Source organism: Dunckerocampus dactyliophorus, chromosome 12 (genome assembly GCF_027744805.1).
Source record: "Dunckerocampus dactyliophorus isolate RoL2022-P2 chromosome 12, RoL_Ddac_1.1, whole genome shotgun sequence".
Classification (NCBI taxonomy): Eukaryota; Metazoa; Chordata; class Actinopteri; order Syngnathiformes; family Syngnathidae; genus Dunckerocampus; species Dunckerocampus dactyliophorus.
The window spans coordinates 13063333-13081139 of record NC_072830.1 but is presented as its reverse complement, the minus strand read 5'-3'; the positions used below and the strand labels follow the sequence as shown (position 1 = coordinate 13081139).

Genomic DNA, 17807 nt, shown 5'->3' with positions numbered 1-17807 from the left:
TATTCAAGTTGAATGCTTTGATGTTTATGTACGGCTGAAAATAGAAGAAATTCATAGTAAAGTTGATAAAAAACTTTATATCATTAAACAATTCAGACATTTCCTACATTTCATTTTAAGATCTTGCCTTATAAAAGGATCGGAATTGAGAATCGTTAGAAACCAAAATTTAAACAAGGAATCAGAACCGTAATCGTTCAAATTCAAACGACGCCCAACCCTACGTGGAAGGAAATATTTCATAGACGAAGCCCTTTTTTTATTTGCTAATAATTACCCATTTGGGGCCCCTGGATATCAAGATTGGGGCTTTTATAGCCTGTGGTCTTACACTTTTGATCAGCTGATAAACTGCCAATTTTAGTTTAATTCGTGTTTTCAATAAATTACTTTTTCAAATTGCTTTTTGTCTCACTCCTCCTTCTTGTTTTTGCATATTGTAGCTCTACTTAAAACCTCATTAAGATCCAAATGTGCAAAATGCAAATTCTAGCAATTTTTTAACTGATCTTAAGATTTTGATCAGGAGTGTATATACTTATAAGTATAATATAAGTATATATAAGTATAATTTCGGTATAAAGTGGAATTTACGTAACTGGCACACAGACAGAGGACGTACTGTACACACGTGTGGGATAATACCTCCAGTGTGCTCTACACATAATAAAGAAGTAAGTCAAATGGTGTGCACACATCTGAGATGTGACCTTGTAGTGTGACTACACTACAAGGTGTAGTGTATAATCCACTACACATTGTGTCATAACACATAGCCGCTATATGTATTTATGTTTTTCATGAGATATTGTCTGACCGATAGCAATGGAGCGCAGGTAGAGCCTCTCTGCATCTTCATACTGGTTCATGTCGTAGTTGTAAAGGGAGGCCAGATGACCCACAGATAGTGCCACCTCGTAGTCCTCATGGCCCAGAAGCTGCTCCTTAATCTGGATGGCTTTGATGTGCATCTCCTCTGCTTCCTAGTAAGAGTCCCATAAACAGTCAAAGTCACAATGACGTAGTTATTCAATCCAAAATACACTCAATGATGACCAGCTTTCAACCACTTTTTGCGATGACAAAACAATCGCTTTCCTGAAATAGCTCATTCTCTCCCTTTTTCACACGTCTACCTCCTAAACACAACAGGCTGATCAAGACCAACATGAGCTCATGTAAACATGGAAACGATGGAATATGAAGTGGTTATTAAGCATGCTCACTGCTCACATGGTAAAGGATTGGGGGATTTGTTTGGGTGCGACATTGCGTCGTTTTTTCTGCCGACGATGATATCACTATAAGAGTGATGACGTACTCCACACACCTCCGTGCTATTTCCCAAGTCTGGAATTATGTCTAATGCAAGGGGGGGTAAGGCATTTTCCTTTAACACTTCTAATTGCATATCTACATAGCTACCTAACATAGCTATAGCTATTTTTTTTTATTTATATTTAGTTTGTGCACACCTGAAGGTAACAAGGACTGGAACAAATTCGGATTTGACAAACTGCACCTGTTGATTTGTCCTAATCAAATATAATGACAGTATAGAACAGGATTAGCCACCTGCTGTGGCCCAGCAAAGTGCGCTATAATTATCGGTGAACGATAATATCAGACATCCCTACTGATTACTCAATATAGTAGACATAATAAAAGAAAAGAAGACATGCAAGACATGACATAGACTCACGCATTGGGAGAGTTCTTTGTTGTTTTCCTATTTTACTTAAGGCTTCTGTACATTATTTCCTGCGTTGGCTATTGTCTCATCAATGTAACATTTCTGACCCCTTGTGACCAGTGTAGAATACTCCTCTGAATGCCTTATATTTTAGTTATCAACAGTATATCAACCTTAACTGCAATATAGTGTGCATGTATGCATGTGATGTCAAGAATACAACCAAATACAAAGTTTTGAGATGAAGAGGGCTGTGCACAAGTGATGCGCTTGTAATTGGATTTGTGTAGAGCGGTCTGACTGATGTGACTATTATGTTCTATGTGTGCGGTGCTACAATAGAAGGTGTCGTCATCAAACCTTAAACTTTCTCATGGATTGGTAGAGTCGTCCTAGGTTGCCATAATGTTTGGCTGTCTGCACGTTGAACTCCCCAAAGGCCTTCTTTGCTAGCTGCAACGAGGACAGGTGCAGGTCATGTGCCTCCTGCAGGAGGCGCTCTTCTGTCTCTTTGTTGTGGCAATCAATGGCAATTTCTTCCAAGATCAAGGCTGATGGAACACATCAGACACAAATAAAGATCATTCAAGAAATTAGCAGCAGGATAAAGCATCGTTTAGTTTGTATCAGTATCAGACAGTTACAAAAGGGTGCTGGATAGGGGTTTAACGATTCATTCACTACATCGATTTATATTCCTACTTAACTAAACTACACCGATCTGGACGACATATACAGTATATTGATCGCTAGTTAGGGAGCTAATGTGTTTCATTTTGTTCCTGTTTTTTTTAAAACTTTTGTTGGTGTCACACGCACAATAAAGATGTGCTCTTTATTTGAAAGCGATGAGTCATCAGCAGTCTCTGCCAACACAGTACAAACAGACAGGACGTCATCAACACGGACACCTAGCTAACTAGCCAGCCAACGCAAATAAAGCACAAGACGCAACTGCATCACGCTTACACACTAACATACACGCAAAACTATACTTGTGGCTATAACACACAAGGCATGCTGGGTAATCACCCCATAGCTACTCTTCTCCACGCACTACCTCAAAATCAAACTGCACTGTCTTTTCATTCAATAGAAGATATGAGAAATTTGAGTTGGGGTGACAGGGTGATGGTGGGAGTTGAAAACCACTGCCCTAGAGGACAGAAAGTGTTTTTCTAAAGCTGTCAAACAGAACTGAAGCGTGGACATGGATCACGACTACCTTGTGTATGCCGGCTTGTGCCAAAAAAGACAACAATCTACTGTAGTACTGCGTTGTGCGAGTACTGCCTGTACTGTCTTACCTTTCACTCTCTTGGAGGACGCCAGGAGCAGATGGTCCTCAGGCAGAATGTGAGTAATGATGTCTATGGCACGTTCTGCATGGAATCTTGACAAACAAACAATGAGCCCACATCATCATCTAACTTACATATGACACACTCAGAGATTTAGAAACGGTATTCCAACCTTGTCTATTGACAGTTGGCGTAATTACCATAAATCCTTTCAGCTATTGTCATCATTCCTTTATTTTTGCTGTAGACTAAAAACATTTGGGTTTGACATAATAGATGAATATGAGAGCAGAGAGCAACATGTTCGCTTTTATTTCCAGATATTTACATCTGCACCTTTTGCTTGAACAAAATTTCATGTGAGCAAAAGTATTGGAACATGTGAGTGACAGTGTGTCCTATTACATGACTTATTCAATCAATGAACAGCACTCAACATCTGCGCTCACTTTCAGATTGGGTAGGACAAGTTTTGCTTGTCTATACTGCATTTAGAGGTAAAAACAACATGAAAACCAGAGAGCTGTCTATGTTGCAAAATATAAACTATGACATTATTATTGTTTTGTTTCATCCCTATACACACGCTAGTGATGTGTGGACCAATACTGAAATAGCGATACTTCCGGTACAAGCTGTTAATGCTCTAAAATCGATTCTTAAATGAAAATATCGATACTTTATATACTTCAGTCATTTGAGGTGATGTCTGTCGGAATCCTTTGTCTGCAGAATGTAAACAGATCCATGTGTGAATAAAGTTTTAATTCTTATAGTAGTTCTTAATAATGCATTTATTTTATGTTTTTTTTTTTGTTTAAAATCCCATTTTCACATATTGTACATTACCTTGCTACCTCAATATAATTCAGGGTTAAAATAAATACATAAATAAATAACTTAAATTCATTATTAAATTAATTTTTTTTAATTATTATTTATTAATTTAAATGTATATATTATTTAACCAATAAATGTTATTCTTTATGCTATGATATCAAATAAAGAAGTAAATGTAAATAAATAAATGACGAACCAGACCCTTATATTTTAAGCCAGAATATATGCAGGATGAACAACAGGTTATCAGGTAAGACTCCCCTTATCGCTAGTGCTAAACGTTTCATGGATAACAGGACAATGAAAACATTTACAATGTCCATCTCATTGAGATGGCTGTGTCTTTCAGCATAAGGCTTGTCCTCCCGTAGAGCTTGTAAATACAACACAGTCCTCGAGTAAAAAAATGCTGACAGCAACCTAGCATCTTGTTGAGTCTTTGTAGTTAAGTTGAGCAGTAACCAGTCTTCAGTCTGTCTTGTGGTTTAGTTGGTAGCACGTGGAATCTCAAAGTTGACCAACTTTTCGGCTTATTGCCACAAACTTCTACAATACACGTGCGAGGCATGATTTATAACCTAGCGTTAACTTTTCAAAACTCACAAACAACACAGCCGCTAGCTGCCGAGTTTACCGCTCGGCAATGGCTTGAAACGTTGTGAGTGACGCTGAGACTGTCCAGGCGTTGTGTTACTCCGCCAGATAAATAATAGTTCTTCGTGTTAGCTGCTACAATAACAACATAGCTGTTGCTTGGTTAATATACAGGTCAGTTATGTAAATGGAAAACTGCTGGCGTTTTTTTCGAGTTTTTTTTTTTTTAGTGCTTTAAAGTCTAAACACTGTAGGTGCCTCCCATAACGTGTAATGTTAGCTGGCTCATGCTAACTTGTTTTCTCTCTTTGGAACGCACACAAAAGGGAAATAAATATGTGTTCATGTTTTACATAAAGATTGTGGATGATGGGCAAAATTAAAAAAAAGTTAAAGTGGTGTGGTGGTTGGCGACACCTAGTGGCCGCAATAATTCATTGAGTTGAGCTTATGACGGTTAGGCACACAAATTGAATGACACAGACGCTTTTTGTTGTGTAATACTTTCTAATATGCTTCTGTCTGTCAGTAATGTGCAAGTATAATGATATGCTAGCTGGTGGACTGAGAAATGTGCTATTTTAGACAGCAGTGTTGTTAGGACACTACTTATACTGTATGTTTGGAGATTGTAGCTGCTGTGTCAGCCACTGACTAACACATATTATTTTCACTCTATTTTCATTCATTTGTGAATACAAAAATTAAGTTTTGCTGTTAAAATGTGTGTGTTTGATACATTTCTGCTCACTTGGAATGTGTCCAGGCATCATGTCACATGTTAATGATTAGTCTTCTTCCACAACATTCTGACATTTATTCAACAGCTAAGGTTTTTTAAGGTTTTATTGTATCCATTTACATAAAAAAGACCACCCTCTGGATTGGTCTTCTTCTCTTGTGAATTTAATGTTGTTAGGAAAGGCAGCATGACACTCTTTAAAAAAAAAAAAAAAAAAAAAAAAAAAAAAAAAAACAAAGCCGAGCGCTCAATCGTAAATAGCACTAAATGCCACTATTAGTCCAGTGCCACCTATATATGTTTTTACTCTTTATGACACATTTTTTGACACCACCTCTAGTCCATAAAATACAGTACAATTAGCAGGAACTAAAGGTTCCTGAGCATTTGGTGGAAAAAGGGGTTGTGCTGAAGAAAATCTGTGCTTTCAAATGATGTAATTAATCCATCCCTGTTAGTAGGGGTCACCAACAACAAAATATGAGTTGTACTTACAAAGCGTTATCAAATTTCCCAGAGCTGTACTGGTGAACATATGAGGAATAGGCCAGATCTTCATGGGCTGTGGCAACATGGATGTTCTTTCCTCCAAACACAGACTGTCTGATGTCCAGCGCTGTCTGTAATTTGCACAAAAAGAAACATTCTTCAGACACAGGACAACTAACAATTGAAGTTACAATAATCTTGTGCTGTAGACTATAAATGTGGGCCACTGAGTTCAGCTGATGCTACCTTAAGTGTTCTGCCACAGCCAGAGCTCTACTGAGTGTCATCAGTACAACCCATAGTGCAGTGATTCCTAACCACTGTCAGACATCACAGGCTGTGCCATGGGAAAATATCCTACTTCACCTAATTAGTCTAAAAATTATTATTTTTTTCCAACTATAAATATTGTATCTTTGTTCATCATACAGAGACAGGCAGAACAAGAAATGCTCCATCCAATAGATGGCAGAAGGTACATAATGTATCCACCTGTTATACCATACATACACACAGGCTGATGTGCCGTGTGACTTATCATGTCAAATAAGTGCCTTCGCTCAATAAAGTTCGGAAAACGCTGACATACGGTACTTAAAGCAAAGCAAAGAATGCCCATCATTCACAATCCCTATGTGAGATGTACCGGTACACGTCTTTCTCTTTTCTGTGCGTTTAAAAGATATAAAAACAGATAAAAAAGAGCCTGCTCATTACTGCATGTATGGGACATATTTACTCCTCCTATAAAATTGTCTGAAAACGTAATGTGACGTGCATATTTACCAAGCTACAGCGACATTGTTAATATTATTATTATTATTGTTACGCAGATCGAACTATACTAGTGGCGTATTGACACAGCGTTGTGCTGACAACAGCTCAGACACAACCAAAAGTTATGGCTAAATATTCGAGATGCCACCACTGCTACTGTGTTTTGATTTCTGAGTTTGGAAAAGTTAACGCTAGGTGTAGGTGCAAGTTTCTACGACGTTGTTACATGTGTGTGAAATTAATGTGGCAAGTAAGGTAGCTCCGGTAGTAACCGGAGAAAACCCATGCACGCACGCACGGGGAGAACATGCATAGATTCAAATGCACAATCTACAGTTACGTCTAAATAAATAAGTAGATATAAAAATTAGGCCGCACGGTGGCTGAGTGGTTAGCACACGGTCACACAGGCCACACAGTCTGGAGATCGGGTAGATCTGGGTTAGAATCTCCGCTGGGCATCTCTGTATGGAGTTTGCAGGTTCTCCCTGTGCGTGCGTGGGTTTTCTCCTGGTACTCCGGTTTCCTCCCACATTCCAAAAACATGCATGTTAGGTTAATTGGAGACTCTAAATTGTCCATAGGTATGAATGTCAGTGTGAATGCTTGTTTGTCTATATGTGCCCTCCGATTGGCTGGCAACTAGTCCAGGGTGTACCCCGCCTCTCGCCCAAAGTCAGCTGGGATAGGCTGCAGCATACCCCCGCGACCCTAACTAGGATAAGCAGCATAGAAAATGGATGGATGAATATAAAAATTCTATATAATTATCGTGCATCTCTAACTTACATGATTTCTTATGGGGAAAATTGATTTTCCCACTCCACTTTTTACACTCCCCAAGGTACTACTGTATTAAGATACTTATCTTATTAAAAAGACATTCTGTATTGATTTTTTACTTTACTTGTGACATGCGTGTGTCATTTTGTTTTTCTTTCACAACACACAATTCCAGGTGTTCCAAAATTTTTGTTTACCTACTTAGTACTTACCTGGTATATAGCAACAGACTGGCATATATTGTCTACATTTAATAAGTAAAATCCATAATCCAGCAGAGTGTCAGAGTATTTAGGATGCTTGAGCCCAAAGTGTTCTCTGTAAGCAAGAAAAAACAGTACAATGTCATTGTGATCAAATTTGCATCAAAATCCAAAGTGTGGTGGTTTCCTGTTAAAGCATTTTACCTTGCAAGAAACACGGCATGTTTAATCAACTGTTCTGCTTTCCTGAACTCTCTCTTCACCACACAAGCCTGCAGCACAAAGACAACGCTCGTTTCCAACTAGTAATTTTTCATACAATAATTTTCTTTCTGACATACTGAAATGTACATGCAATCATCATGGGAATGAATGTCATATGCCCTGAATGATTTCTTTAAAGCATTCTCTTTCCAACGTGGAATGATGATACAACATACATCTTCAATGATGTTTCAATACAAATGGCATCGAAATGGCTTCACAATTCAATGTCACATAAATTCTGCAATTCTTCTTTTTTAAAATCATTCAAGTTGTATCCTTTATAATCATTCCAACACCACCATAAAGGACAGGTGGTGGCTAAAAAGACTTTTCAAAGACTGCGCACAGAGGATAGCGTCAGCGCTTTCAGGAAATATCTAGAAGAACAAAGACGGGAGAGTGTCTACAGTGCAAAAGATGTGGACTAAGCATATGAATACTTTCTATGCACTTATATGGAGCTCTACGATAAGAACTGTCACTGGCAAGAAATGGCCAAGAAGCAAAAGAAAAACAATCAGCCATGGATGACAAAATGACTAAAAAACGCCTGTAAGAAGAAGAATAAATTATTCAGAACATTTATCATTCAACAAACTAAAGAAGCTGAAAAACATATAAGACTCATAAAAATAAGTTGACAACAATCTTGAGAGTGTGCAAGAGGGAATATTATAGTCATTTACTAGATAATAGTATTATAAAGAACAACATTAAGAAAGCAGACTACCCTCACTATTTTATGGTTGGAAACACTAATAAGGATGATATGAATGAGGTAGTTGAACTGTTTAACAATCATTTAGTAAATATTGGACCAAAACTGGGACTCGGGACAATGGACGAATGGAATGAAACCATAGATAGGAATCTCAATTCCATGTTTCTCACTGTTGTAACTAAAAAGGAAATCACTGACATTGTCAAAAATGTTAAGGCAAAACATCAACTGATTGTAATGGAATCAAAATGGAAACATTTAAAAAGTGTTATCAATGAGATTGTATAGCCGTTAACATACAGTATATTAGTGACTTATCGTTTCAGACTGGAAAATTTCCTAAATAAAATGAAATTAGCTAAAGTGGTTCCAATTTTCAAAAATGGAGATAAACATCAATTTACAAATTACAGACCAGTTTCCTTATTACCCAATTTTCTAAAATGATCCAGAAGCTACTTAATAATAGGTTGGACAAATTTATTAATAACAATGAATTACTAGCAGGTAGTCAATACGGATACAGAGCATTGATTGAAATTACGGAGGAAATTACTACTGCTATAGACCACAGAAGATGTGCAGCTGCAGTATTTATGGATCTTACAAAAGCCTTCGATACAATTAATCACAATATTTTAACAACAAAATTAGAAAGGTACGGAATCAGAGGATTCATTTTGAATTGGGTTAAAAGCTATCTAGCCAACAGGAAGCAATTTGCAAAGTTAGGAGAATACACATCTGCGACTTTAAATATCACGTGTGGAGTACCCCAGGGGTCAATATTGGGACCAAAACTGTTTAATTTATACATAATGACATTTGTAAAGTGACAAAGGACTTAAAGTTGGTATTATTTGCGGATGATACCAGTGCCTTCAGTTCTGGGAAAAGCACACATGAACTAATTAAAAAGGTCAAGGATGAAATGGCCATATTGAAGACATGGTTTGATAAAAAACAGATTATCCTTGAACTTAAGGAAAACTAAAATAATGCTATTTGGAAATAGCAGAAGGGACATGTACGACCAAAAACGGAGTGGATATTGAAAAAGTGAAAGGAAATACATTTCATAATAGACAAAAAAATGAGTTGGAAATCTCATCACAAAAATATACAACAAAAGGTGGCGAGAATTACTTCAATATTGAATAAAGCAAAATTTGTTCTTGATCAAAAATCACTCCACACTCTTTACTGTTCCTTGGAATTTCCATATCTAACTTATTGTGCAGAGATATGGGACAATAATTATAAAAGCAATCTTCGCTCACTCAATGTACTGCAAAAAAGATCTGTGCGTATAGAGAAGTATTGGCTATTATATTTATTGTTTTGTCATGCTTGTTTTTATTTTTTATTATTAATTTATTATTACACTGATTATTATGTGGAATAATATTCCATGGAGTGCAGGAAGTGAATAATATGTACTGTACAATATGTGAAGTGGATGGGGGTAGGATTAAATAAGCTTTGCTTCTTCCTACTCCTTTTGGACATGTGGAACTGTGAAAGGATGATTCATAAGATGTATTCCATTGTAACCTACATGCATGTTCAAATAAAATTAAACCAAACCAAAACCAAATTCCACGGCAGAGATTGTTTCAATTACAGTAATCCCTCGTTTATGGAGGTTAACTGGCTCCAGCTCCAGACAAGACTGTGATACAGTTCTGCAAAGTAGGATTCCTTATTTATAAATTGAATATTTTTGTAATTAAGAGCATAGAAAACCTGTTCATGACCTTGTAAATACGCTTTCTACCATTATTAGAGCCCTCTACAAATGAAACAACACCCCTATAGTCACCTTTAAACTCCTATTATATGTAATATAGTAGGCCTAGTAAGAGAAAATAAGCCACTTAAGACATAAAAAGCTTGTGCTCCTTTGTGTTGCGATAAATGTGTTCCGGATGTGTAGAGGACAAGAAGTGACGGCCACAACAGTAGCCCGTGTTGTTAATATGATTATTATTGTGCCTGTTTCTGCAATCAAGTCTGGTGCTTGTGTGTCTCACCCAACATTACAGTACCATCACTGACAACCAGTGACCACCTTTGAATTGAGAGAACATAGAAAACCTGTCTACCACCTTCTAAATCTACTTTTTAACATTATTAGAGCCCTCCAGACATGCAATAACACCCCTATAGTCACCTTTACACTCCCAATTACCCAATATAGTTGACATAGTGAGAGAAAATAACACATGCAAGACACAATATAGACTCATGCATTGGGAGAGTTCCTTGTTCCGGTTTCTGTACAGTATCAGTATACTACACTACAGATCATCACAACATCTTTGAATGCGTCTTCTGAATGCCTTAAATTTGTATTTAACTTAATCTAGCCATTTTTATGCTTGAAAATGCTTCAATTAGACAAAAAAATACATAACACTTGATTACATATGCATATGTTTTGACTAATGATAGGCCGTATTCAACCACAAAACAGCATGATTTATTAATTAATATATTTTGGAAAAACCGTGACAGAGTGAAGCCGTGAAATTCAAACCGCGAAGTGGCGAGGGATTATTGTACATCATTCATGCCCCAAAATGAATATGACATTCATGGCCATGATGAATGACCACACACTTGGAAATGATACACAAACATCACAGACCTTGGAGGCTTGGCGAAGGACATCGACCACTACTTTAACTGGGAGGCCAGGAGTAATTTCCTTCATGGCCTCTATACACCATCGGTATGCCTGGAAGACAGTCAATAAATACACAGGTTGGTGGGGGTACAAACATGCAAGTATTCAAGTACAGGCGGTCCGCGTTTAGCTACGCACTTCTATAAATGAATACTGTACAAAAAGAAAACGAGAAAACACGTGCGCAGTGGAAGAATAAGCATTTGGGCGTTTCTACACTGAGACAACACTTTTCTTCTTTTTAGTGAACTTTTTCCATTCATGATGTCTCTTCAGATAGTACTGTGTCAAATGAAAGGAAAGTGAAAGTCCGGTGAAATGAGTCATGGTAAAATGTTCAGAAAGTGGAAAAAAAAAACATTGGCTGCATGCACGGTCAAACACTGCCATCACCATTAAGGATAAAGATGGTATCTTTGAACATGTGAAGGATCTGCTCCTATGAATTGGACAGTGATAACTAAGCAGCGTAGTGCTCTCATTATTGACACTTGCAGTGTGCAAGACAACCACAAGGACAAAATTAAGGAATCATTCTTATATTTCACCTTTGAATTACTGTATTTGATGTGTCCTTCATGTGTTCTGTGTACAGTGTGAGTGACTCAGGTGTTCATTTAGGTATAAGTTATAACTTAACACTAAAATGGGCGTAGCATGAACAGAACTGGTACGTAGACCGAGGACCACCTGTGTAATTCATGAGTGTTGGTGAAGTGTACCTCATCATAATGACTTTTGGCAAAAAGCAAGGCACAAAGCTCGCCGTACAATGCTGCCTTGTTGGCCTGGTGGCCATGTTTGGCTAACTTCTCCATATGAGACTGAGCAAGCTTGAAGGTCTCTTCCCCCAGGTGGTATTTACAATTGCCATTGCGCACATGAAGGATCCTGTGGAGGTAAAAAGAGGACATGAATAGCAGTCTTTATTGTATGTAGCCTTGTTCAAAGTGCATGCACAAAAGCGCCGCTCCACTGAGTACAGTAATTTCTGGTGCGTAAGTCCCGCCATTTTTCTCATGCTTTGAACCTTGCGGCTTATACAGATAAGGCCAATATGTTTGATGACATTCTGGGCTCGCAACATCTCGTGTGCTTCCGAGCAGCGCCCTCATCATGGAGAATGCGTGGAGAGGTGTCAGGAGGTCCATGCGGTAAAATGTAATACCTAATGTGATCAGTGGATGTAGTTATATCCTCAGTAATGTTGAGCAAATGTCTGAAGAAGAGACACTTATTTCCGGTATTCTGGCATGAGAACATGGCAGCATACTGGAGCTGCTCGAAGAGTGTCCCCGACCACAGTACACCTTGCTGGGCCACGCTAGGGGGCTCCACCACAAACTCTTAAAAATGTTCCCACAATGCATTGTATTTGAGCAATGCATCCATTGGAGCGCTGCAATGACGTCAGCCTCCCTCTGGGCTCCTCTGGCTCCCTGAGGTGGACAGAGGCAACATTGCAGTGCCATCCATCCATTTTCTATGCTGTTTGTCCTCCAATGAAATGCTTTTCTCAGACGAAATGCATTATGGTAAAACTTTTACATGGTGTTTTTTTGTATATTTTAAATTTGTATTGGTACATGTTTCTATATTTATTAGGTATACCTTTTGCATGTTAAGTTGCTCTGTGATGAGTTTAGTGTTCTTTGTAAGATGACACCGTGAGTCAGACTGTTATACTGAGTAATGACCTCCTGCAATTTCCAATTTTGTGTTGACAAGATCGTGTTGAGTTTTTTCATAGCTTATGATTGGTTCCTGTCAAACAGCTGCCTGGTCCTCACGGACTAGTGTATGCCAAAATATGCCATTTTAGGACGTGGACATGTGCATCTTATACATCAGTGCGGCTTATATATGTACAAATCTGTTTTTGTCCTCTAAATTTAGTGGGTCCAGCTTATACACGGGAATTTAGAGTACTGCATTTAGTTTCTTTGATAAATCCAAACTGAACGGAACAAAAACATGGTGCGTCCCGAACTGTGATAATGGCGTAACTTTACACCCCTTCTACTCAACATCAAGGTACATTGTTAACTTTCCTGCAGTCAATTTGGGTAATTGAGTCAAATGCTGATTCCTAGCTAAGACAAACATTTGAATTTCAAGCACCTGCAGCTGAACAGCTTTCTAACTTTTTACAATGGAAACATGACACACACCTTGGTGGAAATAGGGGCAGCAGTGAATCAAAGATGATTCTTCATGAAATACGTCATATATGAAACTGACCTGACACAACATTCCACGGCCCTGTAGCAGTGTAGCACCTCACTGTGGAGCCCGCAGAGCTGCAAGCAGGAAAGAAACACTTTCTCTGCATCTCCATACCAGCCTGCATCCGACAAGAAACCCCCTACAATAAAACACACCAGGCGTTCAGAATCAGCACCGTCTGTTGAATGAGCATCATCTTTCATCTCCAATCAAATTTGAATGTACTGACAAACTGGAACATAGTATGATCCCGCCTATGTAACAGGGGCCATATTGTTTACATAACATGTAAAAGTGGTAATGTTACAAGAAAAAGTTGGCTTAATAACATGACAAGACATGCTCCATTTTGTACGCAAACCGGAACACGTACGCAAACGGAGGCAAAATTTTGGGGTAAATTTTCAGTGTTAACCGAAAAACACGCTAACTGAGGTTCCACTGTATTTGCTTTGCTAACTACAACACAAAAGATGAAATGTGGGCTGTTTTTCCTTAGTTGGGTTTTAGCATGTTTGATAAAGTTGTAAATAAAGCTGCCTTCCATTTTTCTCTTTTCAGTTTGGCAATGTCAATTAGCGTTACAGTGAAATGGCTTGTTATTTAAAGGAAAACTGCACTTTTTTATTTAGCCCATCATCCGCAATCCTTATGTGAGACATGAACACACGTCTTTCTCTTTTCTGTGTGTTATAAAGATATAAAAACAGCTAAAAGGAGGCAGCTAATTAATGCACGTAATGGGACACATCTATTCCATCTAAAAAGCCCGCTATTAAAACACCTCCAACAAGGTTTTATGGTTTTATATCCATGCTGTGAGCGTGTAGTAACAGGTACATTCATGATAACATGTAATACTTACAGTATTTTGCTGTACTTTGGTCATTTTGGGTGCATTGATTTCACAACACAGAAAGGAACGCTACACCTAGTGTTAATTTTTCCAAACTCAAAAACAAAACCACCGCGGTAGTGGCCTGAGGTATTGTGATCGAGTGTGTGGTGAAGCTAGTCACCAGCCTGATAGGGCGAGGTGTCACTACACCTGTAGCTCAGTTCTTGGGCGTAACAATGTTAATAACAATAACAATCTCGCTGTATCTTGGTTAAGAAACAGGTCACATTATGTAAATGGGCATTGTTGGCAGTTTTTGGAGGTTTTTTCAGAAGGCTTCATAAGTGGAATTAGTGTATCCCATTACGTGTATTAATTAGCTGCCTGTTTTTAGCTGTTTATATATATTTAGAACACACAGAAAAATGTGCATGTCCATGTCTCATAAAGATTGTGGATGATGGGCAACATTTTTTTTTTTAAAGTGCACTCTTCCTTTAACTGATGCCAAAGGCCTGCTCGGTCTGGTACCAGAACAATGACTTTCTCACATGAATGAGAAGAGTGAAAGTCATCTAAAAACTGAACAAATCACAATAAGCCAGCAAACACACAACATTGAAACCCAGCCAAGCCCACCATTTACCCAACACAAAGCCAAATTGGATGGCCTTCTCTTTGACATGGATGTGAGAATCTGCAATGTAGGAGCAGCGGCGGCTGAAAGAATTGGCTAGCACTGAGGCAACTTTCACCCCATGGTCCATTAAGGCCTGGAAGCAGTGGTGGAGGAGGTGCCTGTGGTGAGAAGCAAACATTTCAGTGGAAACACAAAATGCCCATATCCACAGTGCGAGTACTTCAGACACCAACCTTTTTGGACTACTTGCACACTACATGCATGCGCGCACACACACACACACACACACTGTCTGCACAGAAAACATGAAGGATACAAAATACAATAAATATGATGTTCATGTTCACTTCCACGGTGATGGCTTTCCTTTTCTTTGGTGCACTGCCACTTGGGAGACATAATGAAGTATAAAAAGCGATAACTAACAAGCGATGTTATTCTAGTGTGGCAGAGCAGCCATACGCTGCATTCTTGTGCTGCATGCTGCTCGTATTCTTCTGTCGGCATGCGTTGTAACTTGTTCTCCAGCAAGTCTTGTGTTTATGGACAAAAATTACGTTTTTAATTCATTATGGGAGCAATTTTGTAACCACAAAACGTAGCATGGAACATCATAAACCAAGTATAAACCAAGTAATATTCCCAAGTGGGGTACGCCAATTGTGATGGGGGTACGTGACTAAAAAAGAAAAACAATGAGTGAACAACAATGAACAACAATTGTTCATTAACTCTTGTTCATTGCTGTGTGCATTATATGAACAAATAAGTAAGTTTGATGATTATTTTGTGCATTAAGAGTGTTTAATCTTTAAGATTTCATTGATATTAGTGTTACAATTCCCACACAGCGCAGGTGTAAAAACACTGACTGGGGATTTTGTATTTTGGGTACTGCTGTATCATGATTGTTAAACTTTCCCCTTCAATTTGGTATTAAATTAATATGCAGATTTAAACTATAACCATCGTGAATGGACAAAAAAGTGCAGCTCAAATTCAACCCATTCTAACAGAAGGATTCAAACATCAGACTGGAATAAAAAATATGTCGGATACTTTGCAATCTATTTATCAGTGCTCTTGTGAAACTTTATCAAAATGTGACCATGACAAATACACATTTTTGACCCAGAATTACGATAAAATTAATTAACCAAGTAATTATGTTCAATATTTTGAGTTAATGAAGATAAAAAGGTCTATGTTTTTTAAGTGTGCAGGAGTTGGGGGTCCATGGCTTCAGGTCAAAAGTCTGAAGGGGCACGTGACTGCAAAAAGTTTGGGAACCACTGATGTACAGTAATCCCTCGCCACTTTGCACTTCAAATTTCGTGGTTTTTCAAAAATATATTCATTAGTAAATCATGCTGTTTCGTGGTTGAATACGGCCATCATTAGTCCAAAAATATGCATATATCAGCATGTGACATGTTTTTGGCCTAAATTATCAAGCATCATAATGGCCAACTGAAGTAAAATACAAATATAAGGCGTTCAGAAAATGCATTCAAAGACGTTGTCATGATAGTATTCTACATTGGTCACTAGGTGTCAGTAATGATACTGTAATGGTATACTGTAATGTAACAGGCACAATAATCCCTCCACTACCAAGATAAAACTCAACTCTGAAACCCAAAAGTCACTTCCTGTCCACCCCGCACTCAGCTCCCATGGCACCTGAACACATTTACAGCAACACACATGAGCCTGAGTATTATGTATGTCTTATTTTCTCTTATTATATCTACTATATTGGGTTATAATGGTAATGGTAATGGTTACATTTTATTTTAACATGTATACAAGTTACAATGGAATACATCACATAGTAGAATTTGCAGTTCCACATGTCCAAAAAGAGTAGGAAGACGCGAAGCTTCTAATAGGAGTGTAAACATGAGTATAGGGGTGTAATTTCATGTCTAGAGGGCTCTAATAATGTTAAAAACAGTATTTAGAGGGTGGTAATCAGGTTTTCTATGCTTCTACTACGGAAATATTCCATTTATAAATAAGGAATCCCACTTCACAATAAACAAGGTTTTACTATATATTTGTACAATTTATTTGAAACGATCACATACACTAGCTATTTCATAAAAGGGTAAACTGGCACATCTACAGCAAGTAGCATTTTAATATATATTAAAAGTATTTGCCCTTCATACATTTTAAGTGAGGATCTGATTTATAATAGGGGTGTCACAAGATCTCGTGTCACAAGATCTCGCGAGATTAAAACGTGACAACATTTCTTGTTTAAAAAATGGCACTCGTGGGCACTACGCCTGGGATAATAATAAACTGATTAATTAATCGCACAATAAATGAACTCAACAAATTTTGTCATCCTCAATATATTGCCATGTGCATGCGTGTCTGGCAGGAAGAGAGTTCACTGCATTGGTTTCAGCACCTTAGCGCGTTTGTTCCATAGAACAGCATGAATGGAGTGAACCCTTTTGTCAGTCATACAGTCTTTTTGTCTCGGTGCGTGAAGGTGGGGCCGCTAGCATACACGCAGAGAGCAGAAGAGTGTAACATCTCGTCTCATTCTCATAGATCCAATCTCGTGTGTCGTCTCGTCTCGTGAACTGAGTTCGTGACACCCCTATTTATTAATAGAAATTTATTAATAAAAAATGGTTGTCCGCTAAAGCTAATAAGTGCTTGTGCCACACTTAGCAGTGACAACAACACTCAAGCATTGGCCATGGCTGACAGTAAATCTCTAGCATCACATTGGAGGAATCTTGGTCCACTCTTCTTTACAGAATTGTTTCAATCCAACTACTAACTTTGGAGCATTTCCGAGCTTATTAAGGTCATGCCACAGCATGTTTAGATTTGGACAAGACCGCTCCAGTTATTTGTCCATCCCATCCCATCTATTTTCTATGCCGCTTATCCTAATTAGGGTCGCCTAATTAAAGCCTATCCGGGGTAGAGGCGGGGTACACCCTGGACTGGTACACATATGGGCACATATGGACACCTG

At 38.2% G+C, this 17807-nt stretch overlaps 1 protein-coding gene across 1 annotated transcript in view; it reads right to left on the bottom strand.

Moving 5' to 3' along the window:
- appbp2 (amyloid beta precursor protein (cytoplasmic tail) binding protein 2) overlaps positions 1–17807 on the bottom strand; it is a 29754-nt gene that overhangs the window by 8808 nt on the left and 3139 nt on the right. Inside the window, exons 3-12 of the mRNA XM_054794801.1 lie at positions 14810–14961; positions 13341–13464; positions 11822–11990; positions 11061–11150; positions 7627–7694; positions 7432–7537; positions 5666–5790; positions 3001–3086; positions 2054–2244; positions 818–983 (exon numbers count right to left, since the gene is read on the bottom strand). Coding sequence (XP_054650776.1) covers positions 818–983; positions 2054–2244; positions 3001–3086; positions 5666–5790; positions 7432–7537; positions 7627–7694; positions 11061–11150; positions 11822–11990; positions 13341–13464; positions 14810–14961 — 1277 coding nt within the window. The remainder of the gene's footprint in view (positions 1–817; positions 984–2053; positions 2245–3000; positions 3087–5665; positions 5791–7431; positions 7538–7626; positions 7695–11060; positions 11151–11821; positions 11991–13340; positions 13465–14809; positions 14962–17807) is intronic.